Source organism: Phyllobates terribilis, unplaced genomic scaffold, assembly GCF_046119375.1.
Source record: "Phyllobates terribilis strain yellow unplaced genomic scaffold, ASM4611937v1 Scaffold_5__5_contigs__length_657084704, whole genome shotgun sequence".
In the NCBI taxonomy this organism is placed as follows: domain Eukaryota; kingdom Metazoa; phylum Chordata; class Amphibia; order Anura; family Dendrobatidae; genus Phyllobates; species Phyllobates terribilis.
This window is the reverse complement of record NW_027362765.1, coordinates 171,525,524-171,551,250: the sequence shown is the minus strand read 5'-3', so window position 1 is coordinate 171,551,250 and position 25,727 is coordinate 171,525,524. Positions and strand designations below refer to the sequence as shown.

The 25,727-nt window shown below is 40.9% G+C and overlaps 1 protein-coding gene across 7 annotated transcripts in view; it reads right to left on the bottom strand.

The window, feature by feature from the left end:
• CACNB1 (calcium voltage-gated channel auxiliary subunit beta 1) overlaps positions 1–25,727 on the bottom strand; it is a 105,752-nt gene that overhangs the window by 36,682 nt on the left and 43,343 nt on the right. For 5 of the 7 annotated variants that reach the window (XM_073683428.1, XM_073683427.1, XM_073683423.1 and 2 more), the window contains 6 exons: positions 22,511–22,633; positions 18,908–19,044; positions 18,725–18,798; positions 17,500–17,654; positions 12,825–12,905; positions 8,917–8,975 (listed from right to left, as the gene is read on the bottom strand). In XM_073683428.1, the coding sequence (XP_073539529.1) occupies positions 8,917–8,975; positions 12,825–12,905; positions 17,500–17,654; positions 18,725–18,798; positions 18,908–19,044; positions 22,511–22,633 (629 nt within the window). Of the gene's footprint in view, positions 1–8,916; positions 8,976–12,824; positions 12,906–13,094; positions 13,115–17,499; positions 17,655–18,724; positions 18,799–18,907; positions 19,045–22,510; positions 22,634–25,727 lie in introns of all 7 variants that reach the window. The other 2 variants (XM_073683429.1, XM_073683425.1) reach the window with 1 other exon arrangement.

Sequence of the window (25,727 nt, the reverse complement as noted above, 5' to 3'; positions counted from 1 at the left end):
ATACTAGAAGCAGCAACTCTCCGATCACCTCTGCTACATAGAGGTGATGAGCAGATCACCTCTATGTAGCAGAAATGCTCCTGTGCTGTGAGCGCTGACCACTAGGTGGCGCTCATAGCAATCTTTACATGACAACCACTGGGGTCTGCTGCAGACCCAGGGTTGTCATGCCCACCCATCAGTGACCCGCGATCACGTGACGGGGTCACCGATGGGCGGGGTAAGTGACGCGCTTCTGGTGCAGCGCTGTTAAATGCTGATGTCAGAGATTGACAGCGGCATTTAACTGGTTAACAGCCGCGGGTGGATCGCGATTCCACCCGCGGCTGTTGTGGGCACATGTCAACTGTAATAATCAGCTGACATGTGCTCGGTTCAGTGCGGGCTCAGAGCCGGAGCCCTCACTGAACCGGAGGTGATGGCCTGGGGCGTACTAATACGCCCCAGGCTTTAAAGGGGTTCAAATTTACTGCAGCTTTGTTTCCATCAAGTGAATGGGGCATATGTGCCTATCTGTTTTACTCCTCCTAGTCACTGTATTTTGACCAGGAAGAACAGAGACTAGTCTAACATTCTGGTGATTGGTGGGTCTCATATCTATCCAACAGTTTTCACCTATGCAGTGGATGGGTGAATATTTATGAAGATAGGGATATCCATTTAATTAATTTTTTCAAAATTAAATTTTTATTGAAAGGTTAAATAATTTTCAATTACAAAAATACGAAAAAAAAGAATAACCAGGACAATATCAGCATCAATATATCATAGAATATAAGTATAACATCCAATAAAGCATCAAGTTATATGAAGAAAAAGGAGGGAAGGGAACATTTTAGGCCATCAGAATTACAATTAGGAAGTTACTAAAATCCAATAGAAACCATACATAGTGCAGCCAGGCGTGAACCAACACTGAGCACAATCCGGACAGAGAAGAAACACACCAGAGAAAAGGGTGGGTAACATCAGTCTGATGTAAGACGGTAGGCATCGGATTCCTGGAATTCAATCCAGTCTCTCCAGGTCTCACAGTATCTATCACAATCAGTGGGGGATTGGGCAATCAAATGTTCCATCCTATTTAGAACGGCTGTTTCACAGAACCACTCCTCCAGAGTAGGTGGAGAAGTACTTTTCCAGTGCCGAGGAATGATATACTTAGCAGCCTGTATAAAGTAGCTTAATAAAGACCTTTTGTATCTGGTGAAACGAGTTGGGATCATAAAGAGCAAAAGAGATTCAGGAGAGTTGGGCACAGAGAGACTAGTCATTTTTTAATAGTCTGAGATAGCAGAGTCCAGAAACCTCTTATTATGGGACAGCTCCACCAAACGTGTGTCATTGTCCCCTCTTCCACTCCACATCTCCAGCATATATCTGATACTGCGGGAAACCACTTATGAAGTAATACGGGAACCCGGTACCATCTGGAGATGATCTTAAAGGAGGTCTCTTTAGCTTTGGTTGCAATTGACGTTTTGTGAGCAATTTGAAAACATTTAGCCCATTGTGAGTCTTCAAAAGATTTGCCCAGTTCTCTTTCCCATGCATCGCAATAGGGTGGTCTGACAGTTGTAGTATGGGATATTAGGTGTTTGTAGAGCAATGAGATGGAGTGCAAGGGTGGAGACGACGACAGGCACAGTTTTTCAAAATTTGTAAGATCCCTACTGAGCCATCTATCTTTTCTAACATGGGAATAGAAATGTTGCAATTGTCTATAGTCATAGTCGGCTCTTGGAGGGATAGAGCAGTCCTGAAATATCTCGTTGAGGGGTATTAAAGATGCGTTAGAAAGTACATGAGCAAAGTGAAGAGGGTGATATTTACTTCTACCCAGAAATCGATTGGAAGACAGCCCCGGTAAAAAGGGGGGATTGTCTGAGATTGGGAATAATGGGCCCTGTGGGTCAATTAGAGAGATCTTATTGTCTCGACGTAGGGATAGGATTGTACAGTATGCGCTGTAGGATCGTTGAGAGGGTTTACGGACTGAGGGATGTGGGTTCCAGGGGAATGTAGTTAATACCCTTGGACATATAGTTTGTGCTATTTGAACCCAAAGCTTCCCATGTTGATGGTGAAAATAATCAAGTATTCTGGCATGGACTGCCGCCATGTAGTATTTTCTACAATCCGGAAGACGGAGGCCTCCCATCTGTTTAGACCTGACTAATATATCACCACGAATATGTGGACGACCAGTCGGCCAGATGAAGTTACAAAAGCTACTACGTAGATGTTTCCAAAAATTTAAAGGGATTCTGGTCGGGATAGTCTGAAAAAGGTAAAGCAGTCTAGGTAAAATATTCATTTTTAATATATTTACTCTGCCGAACCATGAGAAATCCTTCACAGTCCATGAATTAAGGTCCTTATGGATTTGACCAAGTACGGGTTTGTAATTGAGGTCAAACAGTCGAGAAAGATCACTGCGTATGTGTATCCCTAAGTATTTTATACCCTGTGATGGCCAAGAAAAAGGAAAATTTGATTGGATGATAGCTTGAGTGGTAGTTTGCAAGGAAACGTTGAGAGCCTGAGATTTTAAAGTGTTTATTTTGAAACTGGACCATGTGCCAAAATGATCCACTTCTGGCATGATAGATGGAATTGATGTATGTGGGCTTGTAATGTATAGAAGGACATCATCTGCAAAGGATGCATTTATAATCCGTTTGCCGTATAGTGATACCTTTAATATTAGGCTTCTCGCAAATAGAGGATAGTAAATGTTCCATCACGAGAGTGTATAGGAGAGGGGAGAGAGGGCACTCCTGTCTTGTTCCATTAAAGATTTTGAATGATGGGGACAGGGTTTCAGTTATCTTTAATCTAGCTGAAGGGTTATAATAGAGTTTTTTGGGGGCGTAATAGCATCGAGTGGCAGTATTAAAAGAGGTATGTTTCTTGTTTGAGCGTAGTGAATGATATCAATGGTTTTTAGTGTGTTATCGTGGGCCTCTCTACCGACTAGGAATCCAACCCCTTTAATTAATTTTGCTACTTAGGGAAGACTTTTCCTATTTGACATAGAGTAACTGACTCATCTCAAGCAGGTGCCCCTTCTATGATAACTAGATGTTCTAAGAGGGCTTTTAATCAGAGGATGACCTTAATGTGACTACTAGTCTAAGGAAATGTGCACTCAATGACTTTTAGATGCCAGTGTATCCACAGAGTTTTTGAAGCAGAAGACGTTTCAGGAAAGATCTGGCAATGTTTTTCCTGAAGTATTTTTTTTGACGTCTTTCTAGTTGTTTTGTGGGTGACTTTTATTTTAAATTGTGTATATAAACGAACAAACGGCTTCCAAACGGGAACTGCCTGATGAATGGTTAGGCGGTCACTTCTTTTAGCCACTTTACGGCTTTCGGAGCCTGAAGACGTTAAATTAAGCTAAAAAACTGAGCATTTGCACATCAAGTCGTTATGAGTTTGCAGTATGCACTACCGTTCAAAAGTTTGGGGTCACCCAGACAATTTTGTGTTTTCCATAAAAACTCATACTTTTATTTATCAAATGAGTTGCAAAATGAATAGAAAATATAGTCCAGACATTGACAAGTTTAGAAATAATGATTTTTATTTGAAAGAATAATTTTCTCCTTCAAACTTTGCTTTCGTCAAAGAATGTTCCCTTTGCAGCAATTACAGCATTGCAGACCTTTGGCATTCTAGCTGTTAATTTGCTGAGGTAATCTTGAGAAATTTCCCCCCATGTATCCTGAAGCCCCTCCTACAAGTTGGATTGGCTGGATGGGCACTTTTTGCGTACCAAACGGTCAAGCTTCTCCGACAACAGCTCAATGGGGTTGAGATCTGGTGACTGCGCTGGTAACTCCATTACAGATAGAATACCAGCATCCTGCTTCTTCCCTAAATAGTTTGTGAATAATTTGGAGGTGTGCTTTGGGTCATTGTCCTATTGTAGGATGAAATTGGCTCCAATCAAGCGCTGTCCACAGGGTATGGCATGGCATTGCAAAATGGAGTGATAGCCTTCCTTATTCGAAATCCCATTTACCTTGTACAAATCTCCCACTTTACCAGCACCAAAGCAACCCCAGACCATCACATTACCTCCATCATGCTTGACAGATGGCATCAGGCACTCTTCCAGCATCTTTTCAGTTTTTCTGCGTCTCACAAATGTTCTTCTGTGTGATCCAAACACCTCAAACTTTGATTCGTCTGTCTATAAAACTTTTTTCCAACCTTCCTCTGTCCAATGTCTGTGTTCTTTTGCCCATATTAATCTTTTCCTTTTATTAGCCAGTCTCAGATATGGATTTTTCTTTGCCACTTTGCCCTGAAGGCTAGCATCCCAGAGCCACCTCTTCACTGTAGACGTTGACACTGGCGTTTTGCGTGTACTATTTAATGAAGCTGCCAGTTGAGGAGCTGTGAGGCGTCGATTTCTCAAACTAGAGACTCTAATGTACTTGTCTTGTTGCTCAGTTGTGCAGCGGGGCCTCCCACTTCTCTTTCTACTCTGGTTAGAGCCTGTTTGTGCTTTCCTCTGAAGGGAGTAGTACACACCGTTGTAAGAAATCTTCAGTTTCTTGGCAATCTCTCGCATGGAATAGCCTTCATTTTTAAGAACAAGAATAGACTGTCGAGTTTCACATGAAAGTTCTCTTTTTCTGGCCATTTTGAGAGTTTCATAGAACAAACAAATGTAATGCTCCAGATTCTCAACTAGCTCAAAGGAAGGTCAATTTTATAGCTTCTCAAATCAGCCAAACCGTTTTCAGCTGGGCTAACATACTTGTGCAAGGGTTTTCTAGGGTTTTCTAAACATCCATTATCCTTCTTACACAGTTAGCAAACACAATGTACCATTAAAACACTGGAGTGGTGGTTGTTGGAAATGGGCCTCTATACACCTATGCAGATATTGCAATAAAAATAAGACGTTTGCAGCTAGAATAGTCATTTACCAGATTAACAATGTATAGAGTGTATTTCTGATTCATTTAATGTTAACTTCATTGAAAAAAAATGTGCTTTTCTTTCAAAAATAATTAAATTTCTAAATGACCCCAAACTTTTGAACGGTAGTGTATATGTTCATTCTTTTTGATGTTTTTAACCGCTTTTTCAGGCAGTTTTCAGGCAGAATACGCCTCAAAACAGACATCATGTGCACACAAAGTAAAGGGAGTCTATCACCAAAAAATGTTGAAATCAAGCACCTTGTAGAGGACCTAGTCAATATCTGATCTTTAGTGTCCAAATCGGTTCCAGGCGTTTGCCAGAAATCAGTCTTCATTGAAAAACGCTAATGCGGCACTTCATGAAACTTTGACGGAGTCAAGAAGTTCAGTGCATATTCCTTCCCACCTACTTTTTTCCAACTTTCTCCACCCTCTTGAAGTGCTAGAGCTCTTAATCAAGTGGATGGGTGGAGATAGATCCAAAATAAGTAGGTGGGAGGTTACACTGAACAGCTCGGCCTCAACAAGGGTGCACCAGGCATCTTAATAGTATATTTGAATAATGACTGATTTCTGTCAAACAAGGAACTTTGGACACTAAGGCTATGTGCCCACGATGCAGAAATGCTGCATATTTTTTACGGATTTTACTTGCGTTTTTCCTGCCAGGTAGAAGCGTTTGTCAAGCGTTTTTGCATGCATTCCTGCATGCGGGTTATCAAGCGCTTTTCCAAGCGATTTTAGCATCACTTGGAAAAGTGCTTGACAATTTGGTCACACTATATAAATCCATGCAACCGGCAAGGATTTATATAGTGTGACCAAGTAATAGTTAAAAAAAAAGAATAAGAATGGTAAAAAATAAAGATTATACTTACCTTCCGATGGCCCCCGGTATTTTCTCCGCTCCATCTGGTCTGTTTTATGGGTCGCGGTGGTGTGAAGACCTGCGGTGATGTCATTGAGTCATGTGACAGGTCACACGACTGCCGACGTCAGCGGTCGCGTGACCTGTCACATGACTAAATGACGTCATGGCAGGTCCTTGACACCACCGCGACCTATACAACAGACCAGATGGAGTGGAGGAAACACCGGGGGCCATTGGAAGGTAAGTATAATCTTTATTTTTTATTTTAAATTGTTTTTTTAACAGGTTCTATGGTACCCGAGTCTGGATGAGAGTCTCCTCTTCTCCAGACCCGGGTACCATCCGCACATAGAAACGCATATTATCCGTGTGTGCAAATGTACTGACACGGATATTATGCATTTCAATGCAAGTCAATGGCGGCAATTACGCTGCGTGTCCGCAAAATGAATGGACATGCTGCGTATTTTTCCGCAATGATAATCCGCAGCGGAAATTTCCGCAGCATGTGTACAGCACATGCGGATTATCATTGGGGACCATGGGGCACGTATTACTAAGCGTTTTTTAAGAATTTTTCGCTGCGGAAATTCCGTGGCAAAAATGCTTGAAAAACACATAGTGGGCACGCAGCCTAAGGCTGCAATATTTAATAGGGCCATGTACCCTACAAGGTGCTGTGCTTGGTTTGATCAGCTGTTTGGTGCTGACAGACATCCCTTAAATTTAGGTGGAGACAGGTAATCGCAGTGTTTGGTGGTATAGCCTACGCCTGCTTTAATATCATACCCACTCTCCTGCTTATTTATTGCATCACTGCACCCTTAAAAGGAACCGTTATAGTTTATGTACATATCTGTAATATACGTCTGCAGATTTAACTTTTTTTTCACTAACACACATTTAATTACCAAAAAATATAGAGCCCCCTCAATAATTATACTTCCGGAGAAAAAGACAAGTTTTTGGCTAAATACTGCACATTTTCTGTTTTTTTTTTCTTTCTAAATCATGCCATTGATATTTAGAAGATCCCAGTTCAGGGAGGATGAGCAAGAGCTGGATAATCCATGGATTAAGGTATCGTATGGACTGTACGGAGCATTTCCACTCATATTCGCATATAAATAGTCCTCATTTCTGCTGAGCTGGTGGGAATGCGGCCTGCGGAGCACTGCATGGAATGAGTCACTGGGTGACATTGTACAAAGCCTCTCTGTCTCCATGACACACACTATACGCAGAGTACTACATTCATTCTGGGGATTTCCATATCATTATACATTTTATAGAAACCCTCGCAAACACAAGTTCTGGCAGACGTACTACAGTCTTTGCAATTTGTTGCATGTGGTTTTAGAGCTCCTTATGATGTGTCTAAAACACTGTTAGCAGATGGGGTGCGGTTTAGTTGGAAAAGGGCACGGCTTAAAGAGTATCCACTGTTTTCATTTTTATTTCATAAATCAATAGTACACATGAAAATCTTATCAGAGAAATCAGCTTCTTTCTCCATCAGCACTGATCAGTCATTTTCAAAATTCTCAGTTTACAGGTAAAATCTGTATTCAGTGAAGACAGATTGTTACATTACTGAGACTGAGATAGGAGATGATAGTTGTTACTGATAAGATTCTATGTACAAGGGAGGGTTTGTGAGGAGGGAGGAGCTCTGTCTCTAGCTCCTCCCCCCATCCCCTCTACATAAAATCTTATCAGTAGTAACTGCCATCTTTTACAATTCTTCTTAATCAAGATATATATATATATAAAAAAAATCAGATGCCACAGTATAGCATCTAATGGTATGTAAAAGGATTGGCGTGCACACAACTGATAGGCAAGGTGCTGGTGGAATGGGGTATGGTACCCACAGATCAATAGATTAAAGATTCACCGAAATGTTGTGCATTTTGACCAGCCTTTTGCCAAAACCTCTTATCCTTGGACTTGGTTCAATTGAATTCCCTTTACTACTCTACATTCAAATGACGCTTTGAAAAAGACCCACTAGGGTGCAAACGTTCTTTATATCTGGTCACTTTCAAGCACAAAAATGTTCTTGCACCTTTGAATTCTGCTTGTCACGGAGAATCAATAAACTTTTCATCACCCAAGCCCAGAGTGTGCGGTGAATCTTTAATCTACAGTATAGCATCTGATTTTTATGGATACATAGATGCTGCTGTAAAAAAACGGACTGCACACGGATGACAGATGAGAAAAAATTTGTCCCACTTTTCTGGATGAAATTCTGACCTTATACTGATAGACTGCCTAATACATAGTACATCCTTTAGGCTTTGATCTATGGCACACTAGATACCATTGTTAGGCCATAGCAACAATCAGCTACCCACAATCCTTTGATCACATAGCTAATACACTACTACTTCTGTAGTGCAGTGCATTATCCACATTGTCACTATATACTTACAGCCAATCTAATATATGCAGCCTATGGCATAATCTATTAAACGTTGATCTATGGCACACTGCAGGCCATTATTAAGTCTATGGTTCCTACAGCAACCATTGTCTCTGTGATCACACTGCAGGGAGCCAATGAAATGACAGAGGGAGCAATCTCCTTCTGTCACATTCTGTACATGGTGCGGTTTCTATTGACCGCAGCAAGTAAAAAGTTGAATGAAAGCTGAAAATGCTAACGAAGCTCAATTCCCTCTGTTACAGTATATCTTTGCTAGCAGGGAAAAATGAGTGCTGTTAGGTGGCAGTGGCCCTGGGTCCTAGGTGAATAATCACTGTCTTTTCACTTCGTAATGGAAAGTGACATGTCCTTTAGGATGTCAAAGAGTAGTCAAGTGACCCGGGATGTGGTTAAGTTTACTTGAAAAAACAAACAAACATATTTTATTTAAAAAAAATTCCAGGTATTGTACATTCTTTGTACTTTAGCCATTTCTGATTTTCAAGATATCTACTTGCTACTAGTGAATAGAAATATTTTTGTTTTCAATCAGATTTTCTTTTCATATAGTTTAACATTATTAGACTGTATCAATGTTCGGCTATATTTATCTTAGACTGCTCATCTGTTTATCGGCTTATTCACAAATCAACATTCACGGGGACGAATACCTTCCATCAAAGCGATGCTTCAAGAAGTCAAACAAAGCTTTCTGCATCATATCTGTGACCTGCGGGCATAGAAAGAAATGTTAGAGAACTACGGACTAGCTATTGTCAAACAAAAGGAATAAGACTGACAGGATATGAATAGGATAGCCACACAATTGACCAAATGTGAGAAAAAGGAAGAAACAAATAATGCCCTATCCGCATAGCAATATTTCATCTGTATTTGTCAGCCAACACCAGGTGTGGCTACAAAACACAAGACGAGTGACTTCTTCAAGTATAGCTCTTCTCTCTGTAAATTCCACTCCTTATTTTGGCTTACAAATACCGATGCAAAACACCATATACTGTTGTGTGAATAAGGCCGAAGAAGCTATTAACAATTGGAAAGATAAAAAAAAAGTAGACAGTAACATTTAGTTATATACAGTACATTGCCAAGGCAGATTGGATTGTTGGCAACGCCTGGTAGGCCGGGCTTATTCCCCACCTTACCCTCCTCAGATTCTTTACATAAAATACTGCACAAACAAGCAGTGCCCACTTTATATACAGTATACGCAATACTCAAGATTAGGGCTTGTTTTTTTATTCATAAAAGACTGTATAGAGGAGTATCTAGGATGTCTGGGAGCATAACTATGTGGAAGGATATCAAGTAGTTCATCTTTTTAAAAGACTTGTCCAGAACTTTTACATTGATTGTCTATCCTTAGTGTAGGTCATCAATATCCGATTGTAGGAGTGTGACACTCGGGACCCCACAGATCAGCTGTTCCCGATGCCGGACAGAAGTGCTCAGTTGTGGAGTTGCACAGCTTTGTCAGTGGTATAGTGACCGCAACCGGGTACTACACATCCACCCCTATTCAATCAGTGAACAGCTGATAGACGAAGGTGTCACAACCCCACCGATCAGATATTTATTTATTTTACTCACTTGTATAGCGGCATTAATTCTACAGCGCTTTACAGATATTATGGGCACTGTCCCCATTGGGGCTCACAATCTACATTCCCTATCAGTATGCCTTTGTAGTGTGGGAGGAAACCGGAGAACCCGGAGGAAACCCACACAAACACGGGGAAATATTGATGACCTATCTAAGGATAGGCCATCCATGTAAAAATCCTGGACAACCCCTTTAAACACAGCTTACTGATGACATTTTTACAATTGTCTACAGTTTATATACATGAAACGTTGAGCAACATTGTAAACTATTTTCTTTACTTTTATCGCACCACTTTAAAGGGAGACAGTTATCGAAATCCTAACAGACCACATCAGTTAAATCTGAGCCATCAATCAAGATGAAAGTAGAGGGAATTGGCAGGGATTACTGACACAGGGCCAGAACACCTCTCTCGCCCAGTGGACACTAGGCAGTTAATTTACATCCAACAGAAGAAAAAAATTAAAGTTCTGTTTTTCTATTTTTTGATTATTCTACTACTATAAACTATATCACGGAGGCTTGCTGCATCCAGCAGTGCACTAGTATTGTGACAAGGTGTTGGCATGTATGGCAGCTTTTTTTCTGTATTTTTATATATGGCAATTATGGTAATTTGAATCTGAATGCCCTACCATTTTGTTCTCTACTAGATAAGCTGCGGCCAGACCTGTTCAGCTGAAAGCCATTACATGTTTATAGCCAGCTTTATTCAGTGGAGTTCATACAAGAAAGGAAAACCATAAAAAAAGATATCCCCAATGTGGTGTTGGGTAAAATAATCTGGTATCCGTTTCCAACACCTTTTCTTTTTTCTTTGTTTGGTAGCAAAGCAGTGAGGAGCCCTGCACAGGTTCTTACCACCCATTTCCAGAATGGTGTGGGACTAGACAGGGATAGGTCACCTCTCTCCAAAGACACCATAGCCAGCACATTGTATACTTCTAAGTCCTTGGGCATATCACTTGTGAGAAGAAAGGATTGGGCATGTTGCAATCCAACATTTGTGATCCTTCTTTCTCTTGACATCTGCCAGTCAGTAGGCTTCCATAAACAATCACACAGTTTAGCTCTTCATACAAAGTTTGAGTTTTACATTGGAGGTATATGTCAAGAAGACTTATAGGTACATGCCACTATTAGGCTATGTTTTAGCATATCCTAGGTGAATGAGGATCTATGAATACATTTGGAGTATGTGCTAAGAGCTTTCCCTGCATATGCACTTAATATAGCTCACAAAGTGTACACGTTAGATATAAGACAGCCATATAATCTAATGTGTTTGTTGTCCTATTGACTGAAATAGCCTACCATGTGCTGGCTATGGGATCCTTGAGGCAACCTAACCCTGTTGGATTCCATCTAATTTGGTAATGGGTGGTAAGAACCTGTGCATGACTCCCCACTGCACTGATGTCAAACAAGGTAGAAAGAAGAAGTAGAGCAAATGTGAATGAACCTGCAGGTAGGCAAAATCAGATACCAGGCAACTTTATGCCATGTAGAAAAACCCAAAATATTGGGGAAAATATTTCTGCTATGGGGTCTCTTTTCTTTTATGGACTATACCAAAAAAAGCTGGTCATACACATGAAATAGTCCTCAGCTAAACAGGTCTAATAAAGACTTCCGGTCCCTCCGGCCGGCGCATGCGTGAATGTAGAACGCTGCTTGTATACATCGGCTGACACACAGCTGCACGCGCCCGCCCCGATTTAGATAATGATTGCGGGTGGCCTTGATTACGTAGGCTATCCGGTGCTTGTTGATTGGTCATATCAGTATTCTTATACACGCTGGTTCATATGGACGCTACCCCCTGACGAAGGACGTGTGTCCGAAACGCGCGTCGGGGTTACACCGCTTGGTGCCGTTTACATACGCTGGACTAGTGTGCAGGTATATACTCTTAACTCTTTTATGATCTGAGTCAGTATTTTGATTATCTTGATTATTACATAGATGTGTATGGGGCACATGAATGGTCATTGATATGGAGTACATAGGAATTTTCCTCTCCATATTGTTAAATGTGTATACATGATTTGGCCATTCATATGCTACCTGGAGTTGTTTATTTGGTGATCCAAGCCTATTTTGCTCCTCTTTTTTCCATCTATAGTATAACTGATCATCTGTTTTGTATTTACCTACCCTGGTATTCACCAGCATATTCTATAGTCCAGCACACATTGCAATATAACAACATTGTATGGTAACTGTAATGCGGCTTTCCTTGTGCATGTAGTGTCACTTTAACCATAACGCTAATAAAGGTATTTAATTAATTACTTTTGCTCGATTGGACCTATCATTCGGTGGTTCTCTTTATTCATGTGTCTTACCGAATGGTCTGCCATTCCACACTGGTCCATATAATAAGTACACGATTATTGATCGGCCTGCTGATTTGCGGGTCTGAATATGGTCAGTGTCTTATACTGCTACATTCAGTGTTGTATATATCTGAGGTCTAATAAAGGTAGAGCCGACCCTTATTTCCCCCAACATGATCTGTCACAGGAGAAACAGGAGACCCCCATATGAAATTGGCAGGTTCAGACGACTTTAATGTGTACAGAGACTTTAAAGACACTGGTAGGAGAGTCTGGCAGTGGCCTTTTCTTCTCCTCTCCCTTTGACAATAATTGACACGCTTGGCAAGGATTTATGTTAATAAGGATAGACTGAAAGGATAGCAGATGGCGATCCACCCATCAGCCATCTCAACAGCGGCATTACATAATTTATATATCAGACAGCAAAACTAAGCTAAACCACAAAAGCTATGTATATAGATGGAGAAAACAATTAAAGCAATGCAAAGTATAAGTGAAAGTATTTACTCAACTTTTCAGTTACATTCCAAGTGTGAAATTTTATTTGAAGGGGACAATTCATTGGAGAAGAAAATATGATATGTATAGACTGTTTGCTTTACTCATATACCTCATATCCTTTCAGTGAGGGTCCAACTAAAATGATTGGCCTCATGGATGGAACCACATCGTATGGAGGGATGTGCTCAGTCTGTAAGACAAAGACCAGGTCATTCCTCTTCTGCTGCTCCTTACCTTCATGCACCAAGTGTCATGCAGATCTGTTTGTCCAAATGTACCAGGAACACTTCACAGCATGCACGATTCAGGGAACTTACACAACATCCAAACTAGACAGGTGAACAATAGAGGCAATAAGGAGACATATACAATTACTTACTGACTTCTGCCTCTGTTTGGCTATTTATAAGGAGTCAGGAAAGAAATAAGAAATGTGGAAAATGATGGGTATAATAGATGAGCATGAAGAAAAGTTGAGAAATGAAGGGGTGTAGGTTAAGGGGTGATAAGGAGGCAAATTGGTGAATAGTCAGAAGATAGAAAAGAGATGAAAAAGGGGAGAAAAGAAAACAAACCATGCGGGTTACTGCAATAATTATACGACATGCATATGTAGAATGTGCATCCATACAGAGCTATCATGTGAAAGCTAACACACAGATATACAGTAGATGACTGTCACTGGTTATTGCAGATCCATATCAGATAATTAAAGGAGTTATCTGAGATTAACAGACCATTTTCCACTAGAAACAGCATCAATTTTGTCCATAAGCTGTGTCTGGTATTACAGCTCTGCTCCATTTACATGAATAGGGCTGAGCATAAAACAAGCCACAATCCATGGCATGGACAAAAGTGGTGCAGTTTCTGGATAAAAACAAAGATCTTTTTCTTCCAATGTCAGACAATCCCTTTAAGATCATATATGAATGTGAATCAGATTATGTCATGTAATAAACTGACCACTGCTCATTAGATTAGGGGTAGGGGGTAACAAGAAGACTGCTTAGTGATGCAGCTTTAAGGAAAAAGTCTAAAACAGAGATGAATAGTATATACTATACACATAAGAACTACATGGATAAAAGTATTTTGACACCTACACATTACAGCTATAAGAGCTGATATGACATCCAATTCTAAATACACAGCCATTTATATATTGTTGGTCCCTTTGCAGCTATAATAGTTTCCATAGCTCTGTGAAGATTTTCTACAAGATTTTGAAAGTGTCTGTAGGAGTTTTTGACCATTCACCCAGAAGAACATTTGTGAGGTCAGACACCGATGTTGTAGGGGAGGTTCTGGATCACAATTTCAGTTCTAATTCATCCCAAAGGTATTTGATGGGGTTGAAGTCAGGGCTTTTTGTGGCCAGTCAAGTTCTTCCAACCATGCCTTTATAGACCTTGCTTTTTGCCCTAGGCCACAGCAATGCTGGGACAGAAAAGGACCTTCCCCCAACTGTTCCCAGAAAGTTAAGTGCATACAATTGTCCAAAATGTCTTAGTATGTTGAAGCATTCACTGGAATTAAGGGGCCTAGGCTGACCCCTGAGAAACAATCCCATAGCATTATCCCTCCTCCACCAAACTTTACAATTGAGTTGCTGTAATTCCTAAACTCTTTCAATTTTCAATAATGTCACTCACAGTTTATATTGTAACATGTAGGAAGAACGAAATGTCAGAAACTGACTTGTTACATTGGTGACGTCCTATTATAGGACCACGCTGGTGTCAGTGAGCTCTTCAGAACGAGCTATTCTTTTACAGATTTTATTGAAGGCAGACTGCATGGCGAGGGGCTGGATTTTATACATCTGTGACAATGGGCTTGAATGAAAAACCTAAATTCTATGATTAAGAGGTGTGCCCCGATATTTTTGCCTATACAGTGTATAATATTATTTTTGTTTTTCTGCTCTTCAAGACTCACAAATTATGGTCCTTCCAACATGTAAATTAGTCCTGACACCTGGGAAACACTAAATGCTTTTTTGTTCCATGTGCCTTTTAATATTAGCTGAGGGAATTTTCAAATCCTAATGGTTTTAAGTTCCAGATGCAGTTTACACAGAAGCCATAGAATGCCTAGGTGACAGCTACACCCTGGTCTGGTGCCCAAAGGGCACTACGACTTGCTCAGCATCTTAAAAAAGGGAAGAGAGAATTCTGAATGGTAAAACTCAGACTGGGTGAACCACACAAAACGTATTTGACTTGTATTTTATATATTTTTTCTCTTCTAATACAGTTTTCACAGTAGTGGAACAATGCTTTAAGTACGTTCTTATTTAATATTTTTTGAAGAGCTACAAATGATCATCTCGACATTGATATACAGTCCTGCTCATTGTTATTTGCACCCATGAAGTTTAAGTACATAATGTGGAATATCAAGTGAAACAGTTTTTTTTGTATAGAGCACTCGTGTTAAATACAAAAGAGCAAATGATAAACAATAATTTAAAACAAAAAACAATGGGAGGGAAAAATAGGAAAACCTAAAGCTTGCTGTGTCACTGGTATTGGCACCCTTTACATTAATTTAAGATGGAAACACATTTTGACTCGCTTGTGGTAAATCACAAAAGAGATTCACCTGTGATTAATTGTCGGTGCCCATGTGACATGAATTAGACAATGAATGATGACTTCAGTGTTTTAAAAAGCCACATGGTAGGCCCTGTTCCTTTGTCACAATGGTGAAGACAAAGGAGCTGTCTGAGGACATCAGAACTGCTATTATTAGCAAACACAAGACTTTCAAAGGGTATCAGGCCATCTCCAAAGGCCTTGGTATCCCAGTTTCAACAGTGCGCAATGTTACTAATAAGTTTGCCAAGCATGGAACCATTAAGAACCTCCCTGGACGTGGGGGAAAGAGGAAAATTGACAAAGAGAGGTCTTCGAAGATTGGTGCGAATGGTGGAAAAAACACCATGTCAAACATCCAAAGACCTGAAGGCCAGCCTGGAACAGTCAGGGGTCATGGTTTCAACAAGTACCATACGCCGCACAGTAAACCAAGCAGAGCTTTATGGGTGAAGGCCAAGGAAGAAACCATTGCTGAAGAAAAGACATAAAAAGGAATGACTGATCTTTGCCAAAGAGTACCTTGACAAACCACAATCCTTCTGGGAAAATGTTCTGTGGACAGATTAAAGAAAAATAGAGCTTTTTGGCAATGCAAAGCAACAGGTTTTTTTTCAGACGGCACAATGAAGCTTATAAGGAAAAGAACACCTTACCAACAGTTAGCATTATGGATTCTCCACCATGCTTGTGAGGTTGCTTTGCTGCGTCTGATACTGGAGGTCTTGACTGTATCACATGAATCATGAAATCAAACAATTATCAATAGATTTTAGAGTGAAATATCCTATCCAGTGTAAGAAAACTTGGTTTGAGTCGAAGATCATGGGTCCTCCAGCAAGACAATGACCCAAAGCACACATCCAAAAGTACACAGGAATGGTTCAAAAAGAAAAAATGGACTGTTTTAAAATGGCCAGCAATGAGTCCTGACCTCAATCCCATTGAAAATCTTTGGGGTGAGCTGAAATCTGCCATTGGGAAAAAGAACCCAGCAAACATTCAAGAGCTTGAACAAACTGCAAAGGAAGAGTGGAAGAAAATTCCAGCAGAGAAGTGCAAGAAGCTTATAGATGGCTACAGAAACGTTTGGAGGTTGTCAGCAATGCCAAAGGATGTGCAACCAAGTATTAATTAGGCGTGCCTTTATTGCTGTACATGCTGTTTATTCTGTTTTTTCTTTGAAATTGCAACATGGAAGTTGAAAAACAATATTTTATTGTTGTATTACTTTGGATCACTAATTAAAAAATCCAGAGGATATAACTTTTGTACATTTCCATTTATTTCTGAAGATATTAGACTGAAAAAAAGAAAGGGGTGCCCATAATGGTGAGCAACACTGTAAGGGTAAGGTCTTCTGTATGACAACTGCAGGAAATATATACGTGCTCTTCTGGTCAAAATCAAATTCTTCTAAATGCCTTTACATAGTTGTACCGTACTGTCATATTTTCAGTACAGTACGCCATCTCTAATGTCCACTTCTTGCCATCCAATGCAGCCTCTGATGTCTCATTCTGGAGCAAACCTCTTCAATTTACACTATGTTTGGATAAAAGCACTTAACTTCGTACCAGTTATTGGGAACTTGTCACTCTGTGGTGATAAGAGGTTTAGAGGGTTGCACCCAATAAATGACCCTCTGAGGGGACAAGAAATAGAGAACTTTCTAGCTTTTAGTTGGAAGTATTTGTGCCAAGTGTCCATTTACAGCTCTGAAAAATGTCTGACTGATAGGTGGAACATATGTGGCACACTTTGCAGACATCTAAATAGTACTTTTTAGCATGTGGCATATGTCGGACTTATACAACCATATGGGTAATATACTGTATACGGTATGTCACCTGACATAGTTACCAAAGGTGGTATTAGTCTAGCCTTTTTCATACAGTATGTCACAACTGAAGTCAAACATGACATCTAGTTGCTGAGATTGGTGCTGCAATTGTGTCCTCTGTACCCAACATCAATTTCTGTACATTTGAACATAGATGTTAAAGAAGACCACAAGCACATGCACACAGATGCCCATCACACTTCTGCTAATAAACACTCTGCAAAACACAAGCTTGGTCTCACAAAATCTACACAATCCTGTATTAGGGGTCTCAGACCAAACCGCAAACTTTGATGGATATTTTGGGTGTTAGTGGTGACAATGGGTACACAACTGGTTACCTTCTTAAAGAAAGGGACACGTTTGGTAGTGGACGTGGGGGTTGTTACGCTCCCTGTGCTGGTGTGGGGTGTTTGCTGCACAGGCTGAGGCTCTGTCTCATCGTATTCTAAATCAACACCATCTATGTCATAAACTAATTGGTTTTCTAAGGGACCTGAAGATGGAGAGATGGAAAGATGTGTGTTGGAGAGAACAAGAAGGATAAAAAAGTGATAAAAATAAAGTAGATAATGCCAGCGAGTTAAAGCAACACAGATGTAGTAAAAAGGGAAAAAAATCTATCTTTGTACCATGTTAGCGAGTATACAGAAAAAAATAGAAATTGAGGGTCCCAAGTGGTTGATACCTTTTAATGGCTAACTGTAATGGTGATGCCCCTCAAAGGAAATCACAAATATAGACCAGACCTCAATCAGTAGAAAAAAAACTTTCATGCTCCTGTCTATGAACTTCTCCAATATTTACTGCAATAATTGTTATTTCCCCTCCTGATATTGTTGACTCTGCTTCACATCTCTTGTCCTATTTATTGCACTAGTCCTATACTATTTGTGTGTATAAGTATGGGACTCCGCAGATATTGGGGTAAACTATGTCTGATGTAGAGACCTAAGTAGTCGCAAAAGCTTGCTAATTGTCTTCACCTTTCCAGTTAGCTATTAAAAAGGTATCAACCATCGAGTAAAAAAATAAAGAGTTAAAAGGATGAGAAAAAGCATAAAGATGTATAAACAGGTATAAAGAGGATATGAAGTACAGCTGAGGCAGAGAAGAATATCATGCAACTGAATACATCTAGGATCTTTGTCTTGTCACGCAGACCTATGCTGACCATAGACATTAGTTAGCTATTGATTGTTTCACCGAAGCTATCACACAGACACCCCATGTTCAGCTTAGGTAAATGTGCATCTGGTGCTCCTTGTCTCCGAGGGTAAAAAAAGCAATTACCAGATAAGTTAATGTCATACCCTTGGATCTATTTGCATATAACATCCAACCATTTTAATTCTGCATTGTTAAAAAAGTGCAAGCTTTTAACTATTATATGGTATATATAATGAGGCAAAATTCAGTTGATTGGTGGTCTTAATGGTCCAAAAAAATAGTAATGACTTGAGATATATGAATTGTGCACATAAGTAAAAGATGCACCAAACAGAGTAACTGGACTACGCTTTGTTGGTATTGCTGTTCAGAGGGAGGGCAATAGAACTCTCTTACCTGTTGCTGGAGGGGTTGGTCTGCGGGTACCACCACCCACATCGCCTAGACTGTTTGAATTCCCAATGGATTTACTGCAGGGTAAAAGTTGAAGAAATTACATATAAAGTGCATTCAATAAATCAGAAAAACTATAGGACACACTACAACTTTTATTTCCTAGCACAGACATAAGGTTTTCACCTGGTGCTGAGCCGGCTCTGTCGCATCTTCTGTTCCTGCAGCATTCTCATATGCTCCAACTTGACAGGAGAGGGGATGAAACCTACTTCACAGCCCTCCCTCACTGCTCGCCCGATCCACCAGTCATTATTGTATTTCTGGGAATAATTGTTCATAGAAAGGCAAGTTATTGGAATAGATCATAGTCTGCATCAATATCTAGCTTCCTCATAGAAATTACTACAGGAATGGCTCTTTTTTATTTGGAGGTCATATTAAAACAAGCTACATTTTTTCACCAATAGGATAAAAAACACTTTAAAACAAACTCTCTTACTGTGATTGGGTTCTTCAAATAGATTACGCATTTCAACGCCGTACTTTTTCAAGTAAAAAAACAACAGCCTATTTTTAAGTGTTTTTTATCCTGCTCGTCAATCACCCCCAGCCACGAGGCAGCAGCAGTTGGATTTCTAACCAGGCGTCACCACGCAATCCCCTAGGTGATCAATACCATTTTTAATCATATCCTCATCTAATAAGATTACCCTATTTTGTCCGTGCATTCCCTCCATAGCTTTTTTTTTAGAAGCCAGCATTTTTAAAACCCATCCACCATCCCCTTGCAAGTTTTCATACCTCCTGTCCAATCCGGATGGGCATGTGACAGCTGCAGCCAATCACTGACCACAGCATCACCACTGTAGCCAGTGACTGGCTGCAGCGATCACATGCCTGTCTGGACTAAACAGGAAGTATGGAGATTGTGATTGGACCCTTGGAGCATTGAAAGAGGAGAGGGTGTGATTGACTTTATTATTTTAGTGCATGCTGGATTATTTCTTTGCTTTCATGTGTGGACATGACTTTAACTAAAATTGGTGTCTGACAATGTAAAAATATGATTTAATTCATATGCAATATATTATAATACTATAATGCAAAATGAATATTATTGTACACTAAAAAATCACAATAAATAAGGTCAGACTGTAAATTCACTGCACTGCTATATCTGACAGGGATGTAGCAAGGAAAAGGGATTGGCAGGTAATACACCCTACGTGCCTTCTTCATGTGGGCGCCAAGAAGTTACTCTGCCTTAGGCTTCATTCAGATGGTCATAGTCCATGGGGCTGATCACATGTCCCATGTTTTTTATGGATGGATTGTCAGGAAAAAAAAAAGCAAAAAAAAAATGACATGTCCGTTTTTTCATTTTTCATCCGAGTCACAGATTATAGGGGTTGTCCACTACTAGAACAACCTCTTCTTGAACTTAATGTTTGGCCCCAATAAAATTAAAAAAACTGTACTCCCCTCCCGTGCTGCCGCTGTTCCAGCAGTGTTGGCACTCATGGTCCCGGGGCTGTGATGCAGTGGAATGACACATGGTGCCCGACACCCAATCAATGCTGGCGTCATTGGCCCCGCCTTCGTACGAAATTGAACATGAAGAGGAAGTCAGAGATCAGCTGCAGCTCGGACTTCCTCTTCAAAGGAGAAGGTGGGGATAGTGACGCCAGCGCTGATTGGGCACCGGGCACAACGTGTCATTCCACCGCATCACGGCCCCGTGACCGTAAGTGGCAACACTGCTCGAATGGCAGCAGCACGGGAAGTGAGTATAGGTCTTTTTATTTTATCGGGGCCAAACATTTAGTTCAAGAAGGGGTTGTGCTAGTAGTGGACAACTCCTTTAAACTCACTCATTCAAATCAGTAGGTTGGTGAAAAAAAACTAACAGCACATAAATACCATCCTTGTGTTATCCGAGTTCTGCACGTTTTTCACTGTAGAAATGGATTTTGCACTACTGATAAAAATTGAACGCAACAAAAATGGATGAAAATTGGATGTAGTACACTGATGTAAAATAATCTGTTTTTCTTGTATGCAAAAAAAATGGCCATCTGAATGAGGCCTTAGCCATTTAGATAAATTGATGGGTCAATGTGAACTGAATTTTTACCTTGGGTAAAAAAAGCCTTGCAGCCTAACGTAGCTAATGTATGTTATTGAACTCATCAGTGATGTCATAAATGTTCATACATTGATATATCACATATATTTGTTCAGCCAATAAAGTGGCTTCCTGCAATAAACCTACTAAAATATTAAATTTTTATTTTTCAGATTATGCAAATTTATGCAAATGGAACTATAGATCATTAGCAGTACAGATGTATACAGGATGGTGCATGAGTGAAAGAAAGGCCTTGTGTAGGTTAATAAGGGGCATGCTGCAGGCAGGGAGGACACATGCTGTTCAGTAAGGACTTTCACACATTGTCAATGCAGAAGGGAATACAAACTGAGTGGTTTGCGCTGTATAAACTCCATAAACTTCAAGGTTAAGAAGTTTCCATTGCATGAGTTGCTCTCAATAGAAATCATACGACCGTAGAGTAAAACCCTGACTCTTTGAATCCAATATAAGTGAGTGAAAAAAACTACATGTGGAATACGTTAGATTACGGTATATCACCAGGCCACTATTTCACATTTGTACAAAAATAGTTAATTGACAGTAAACTGTAATCTGTAGTATAAAGTGCGGGGTTTAGTTTATCACAAAGCCGTAATTTATCAAGTCTGCACTATAATCTGCTTTTCGTGAACATGGCTGTGTGTATACGGGTGATTGGATCCATAAGATGCAATTTGCTTAAAGGGGTTTTCTAGACAAATTATTGCAGTTACTCTGTTCTCTCAATGTTCTAATGAGAGAAGCAGATGAATATCTATTCGGCACAGGGCCACAAGTTTGCAAATTGCATACTTGTGGTCACGTGAAGGCTTACTCACGCTGGGAATGTAGGAAAATCGTGACAGTGTGCACGTTTGTCTACAAATTTGTCTACAGTTTAGAAAACCCCTTTAACCATTTCCCGTCACAGTGCTGCCTCTTCACGTTCTAACAGAACTCCATTAAGATGTTAAAAGACAGTAAATCATAGCAACCCAGGGGCTCCCTCTGGCCAACAGCACTCGCTCCCCACTGCTAACACAGGCAAAGCTGCGGAAAATGAGTGGCTCAAGTAACTCCTTACATGCCATGGTCACAACATATAAGGAGATTAACAGAGGGAGATCTCTCCTTCTGTTACCTCCGCTGACCAGATACTGATGGACTTATCCTAAGTATAGGCTATCAATAAAGAAAGTAGTGGCCAACCTCTTTAATGCTTTACTTGTGCAGCAAATGAATAGTATAAAATATAAAAAAAATAATGGGCAAATTGTTTTTTTTCTAATTCTTTCTATAAAAAGTTAACAAAAGTTAGTCATTAGTTTGTATGTACCTCAAAACGGGGGCACTGCAAATATAACTGATTCCATATAAAACAAGCACTCGTACAGCTATGTCGATGAAAAAAAAATATGGCTCCTAAATTGACATAATGAGAAAAACATAAAAAGATGTGTGGACATTAAGGCCAAATTAGGGATAAAATGTATTTCTATCCAATTCTCTAGTTATTGGTGTGATGACAAAGTAGTGATTATTCCTGTGTAAATGAGGACATACAATTAATCACATTTTTATACATAATCTTGGTCCTAGAAATAAGATTATAACAGTCATCAGTATGTCCTCATGCACTTCTATACATAACATACCTCCTTGATGTGAAGGAAATCTTTGGGATCAAAGTTGATGGACATCCCCTGCACCGGAGCGTCATCTCCAGGAGCTGGGTTATATCCTACATTCGTCCGTACTGCAAAAGCCACAGGCTTGGTCTATGAGGAGAGATGAGACCATTAATTGTGCATCACACAGAGACGGAAAATAATTAGGATTTTAATGCAGTTAGATAGCAAAACTTGCAAATCTGTGGCAAAAATCTGCATTGGTTACATGGAGATTTGTTGGACATTTTGCTACAGATACCACCCTATGAAATACAAAAGAAAAATCGGCAGTAAAATCCACAATGTAAATTGACAAGCTGTAGATTTAAATCCATACCCCAGGTCAATATCAGCAGGCATTTTATACCTAGTGTATATGTATATATAAATTTATATATAAAAAAGGGAATAGCAGCACCCCAATTCCAAAAAAATGATGGTGTTTATTCGCCCAACATGGCAACCTTTCGGTTCATGTGTGAACTTTGCTCAAGCTTGTGAAAGGTTCACACATGAACCAAGGCATTGCCATGTTGGGCGAATAAACACCATCATTTTTTTGGAATTAGAGTGCTGCTATTCCCTTTTTTATACATCTGTAGGATTGGGCTTTGCCTGGGAAGCATTTCACCCACACATCGGTTAGCTGGTGCTGCATCTCAGTTTGTCTTTTTATATATATGAGTATATTTTTATATATATATAAAATATACAGTACAGACCAAAAGTTTGGACACACCCTCTCATTTAAAGATTTTTCTGCATTTTCATGACTATGAAAATTGTACATTCACACTGAAGGCATCAAAACTATGAATTAACACATGTGGAATTATATACTTAACAAAAAAGTATGAAACAACTGAAAATATGTCTTATATTCTAGGTTCTTCAAAGTAGCCACCTTTTGCTTTGATGACTGCTTTGAACACTCTTGGCATTCTCTTGATGAGCTTCAAGAGGTAGTCACCGGAAATGGTTTTCACTTCACAGGTGTGCCCTGTCAGGTTTAATAAGTGGGATTTCTTGCCTTATAAATGGGGTTGGGACCATCAGTTGTGTTGTGCAGAAGTCTGGTGGATACACAGCTGATAGTCCTACTTAATAGACTGTTAGAATTTGTATTATGGCAAGAAAAAAGCAGCTAAGTAAAGAAAAACGAGTGGCCATCATTACTTTAAGAAATGAAGGTCAGTCAGTCCGAAAAATTGGGAAAACTTTGAAAGTGTCCCCAAGTGCAGTGGCAAAAATCATCAAGCGCTACAAAGAAACTGGCTCACATGAGGACCGCCCCAGGAAAGGAAGACCAAGAGTTACCATTGCTTCTGAGGATAAGTTTATCCGAGTCACCAGCCTCAGAAATTGCAGGTTAACAGCAGCTCAGATTAGAGACCAGGTCAATGCCACACAGAGTTCTAGCAACAGACACATCTCTACAACAACTGTTAAGAGGAGACTTTGTGCAGCAGGCCTTCATGGTAAAATAGCTGCTAGGAAACCACTGCTAAGGACAGGCAACAAGCAGAAGAGACTTGTCTGGGCTAAAGAACACATGGAATGTGTGACGCTCTAGCCCTCCCTGGGAAATGGGGTTACTCGGAGCCAGGTCAGTGTAGGTATCGCGGGGGATGCTGTCGTGGCCTGGACACGTTCCGTGCCCAGGGCTGTCACATAAAAATATTGGGTTTTCAAGTACGAGTGGAATTTCGACTATGCCACCTGCGGTTTCCGGTGATGGACACCAGCGCTGCTACAGTCCACTGAGGCTGGTGTTATGGGCAGCTAAGATGGGACGGCTCCCCACAGGCGGAGCAGGCCTCAGGGCAGTGAGTGGATGAATGGTGGGTGCAGTGCCGCGCAGGAAATAACAGGCTGAGGCGGTGTGTGAAGTCATCCGGGTCTTTGCTCACTTTCAGATGAACTTTCAGCCGCAAAGCTTCTCTCTGCTACACACGGCGTACTGCGGCCACCGGGAAGGGGGGGGGGGGGGGTTCAGCACTTCCCAGGTTGATCAGGAGCACCTGTCGAGACCCCTCTGGTGTGTGTTCCTCTCCTTGGTAAGTTCTCCCACTAAGTCTTCTCCTGACTGTGTGTGGTTAGAACGTGGTGTAAGGCTGGGTCCCACTGGATAAACGCAGTGTAAGAGATACAGGTGGCGACTCCGCTCCATCCGTATCCCCCTGGGATCCACTAAGCCTCTGGGCTTTTCTGACTGAGACGTGAAGTAACAAAGTCAGATATCGGGGGCCGGTCACCTCTCTTGCAGCAGGAATCGATCTGAATAGGCCAGAGTAAAGAATACAGGTGACGACTCCGCTCCGTCCGTATCCCTCCGGGATCCTTTTGCCTTTTGCCTCCGCTCCCCTCCAAGGCCTTCTTAGGTCAGGACCTTGACCGGGTAGAGACAGTGGTTAACTCTAACCCGCTCCTCGTCTCAAGGCCAGAGTACGAGGACCGTGTATCTTCAGTCAGCTGCAGACTTTTGCTGGACCCTGGCAGAAGACCACAATCAAAGACCTTGAACTTAAGATGGCTGTAGATTAAATATGAATGAATAAGTGTTTCCTAAAAGTGTGTCCTCCACCCTAACCCACTACATGGTTCCCCCTATCTTTGGTTCCCCCCATCTCCTCTATCCCGGGCCGGGGCAGCACCCTGGTGCATTTAGGCCCCCTACAGGACAGGAGTGGTGTAATGTTGAGTGGCGAAGTGGGGTCCTGAGAAGTGCTCCATCCTTACCTGGAAGATAAGATACCACACCTCGAACTGAGGTGCAGTACCCCTGTGGCGACTGAACCCTCAGGGGCGCCACAAATGGACATTAGACCAGTGGAAATCTGTGCTTTGGTCTGATGAGTCCAAATTTGAGATCTTTGGTTCCAACCACCGTGTCTTTGTGCGACGCAGAAAAGGTGAACGGATGGACTCTACATGCCTGGTTCCCACCGTGAAGCATGGAGGAGGTGTGATGGTGTGGGGGTGCTTTGCTGGTGACACTGTTGGGGATTTATTCAAAATTGAAGGCATACTGAACCAGCATGGCTACCACAGCATCTTGCAGCGGCATGCTATTCCATCCGGTTTGCGTTTAGTTGGACCATCATTTATTTTTCGACAGGATAATGACCCCAAACACACCTCCAGGCTGTGTAAGAGCTATTTGACCAAGAAGGAGAGTGATGGGGTGCTACGCCAGATGACC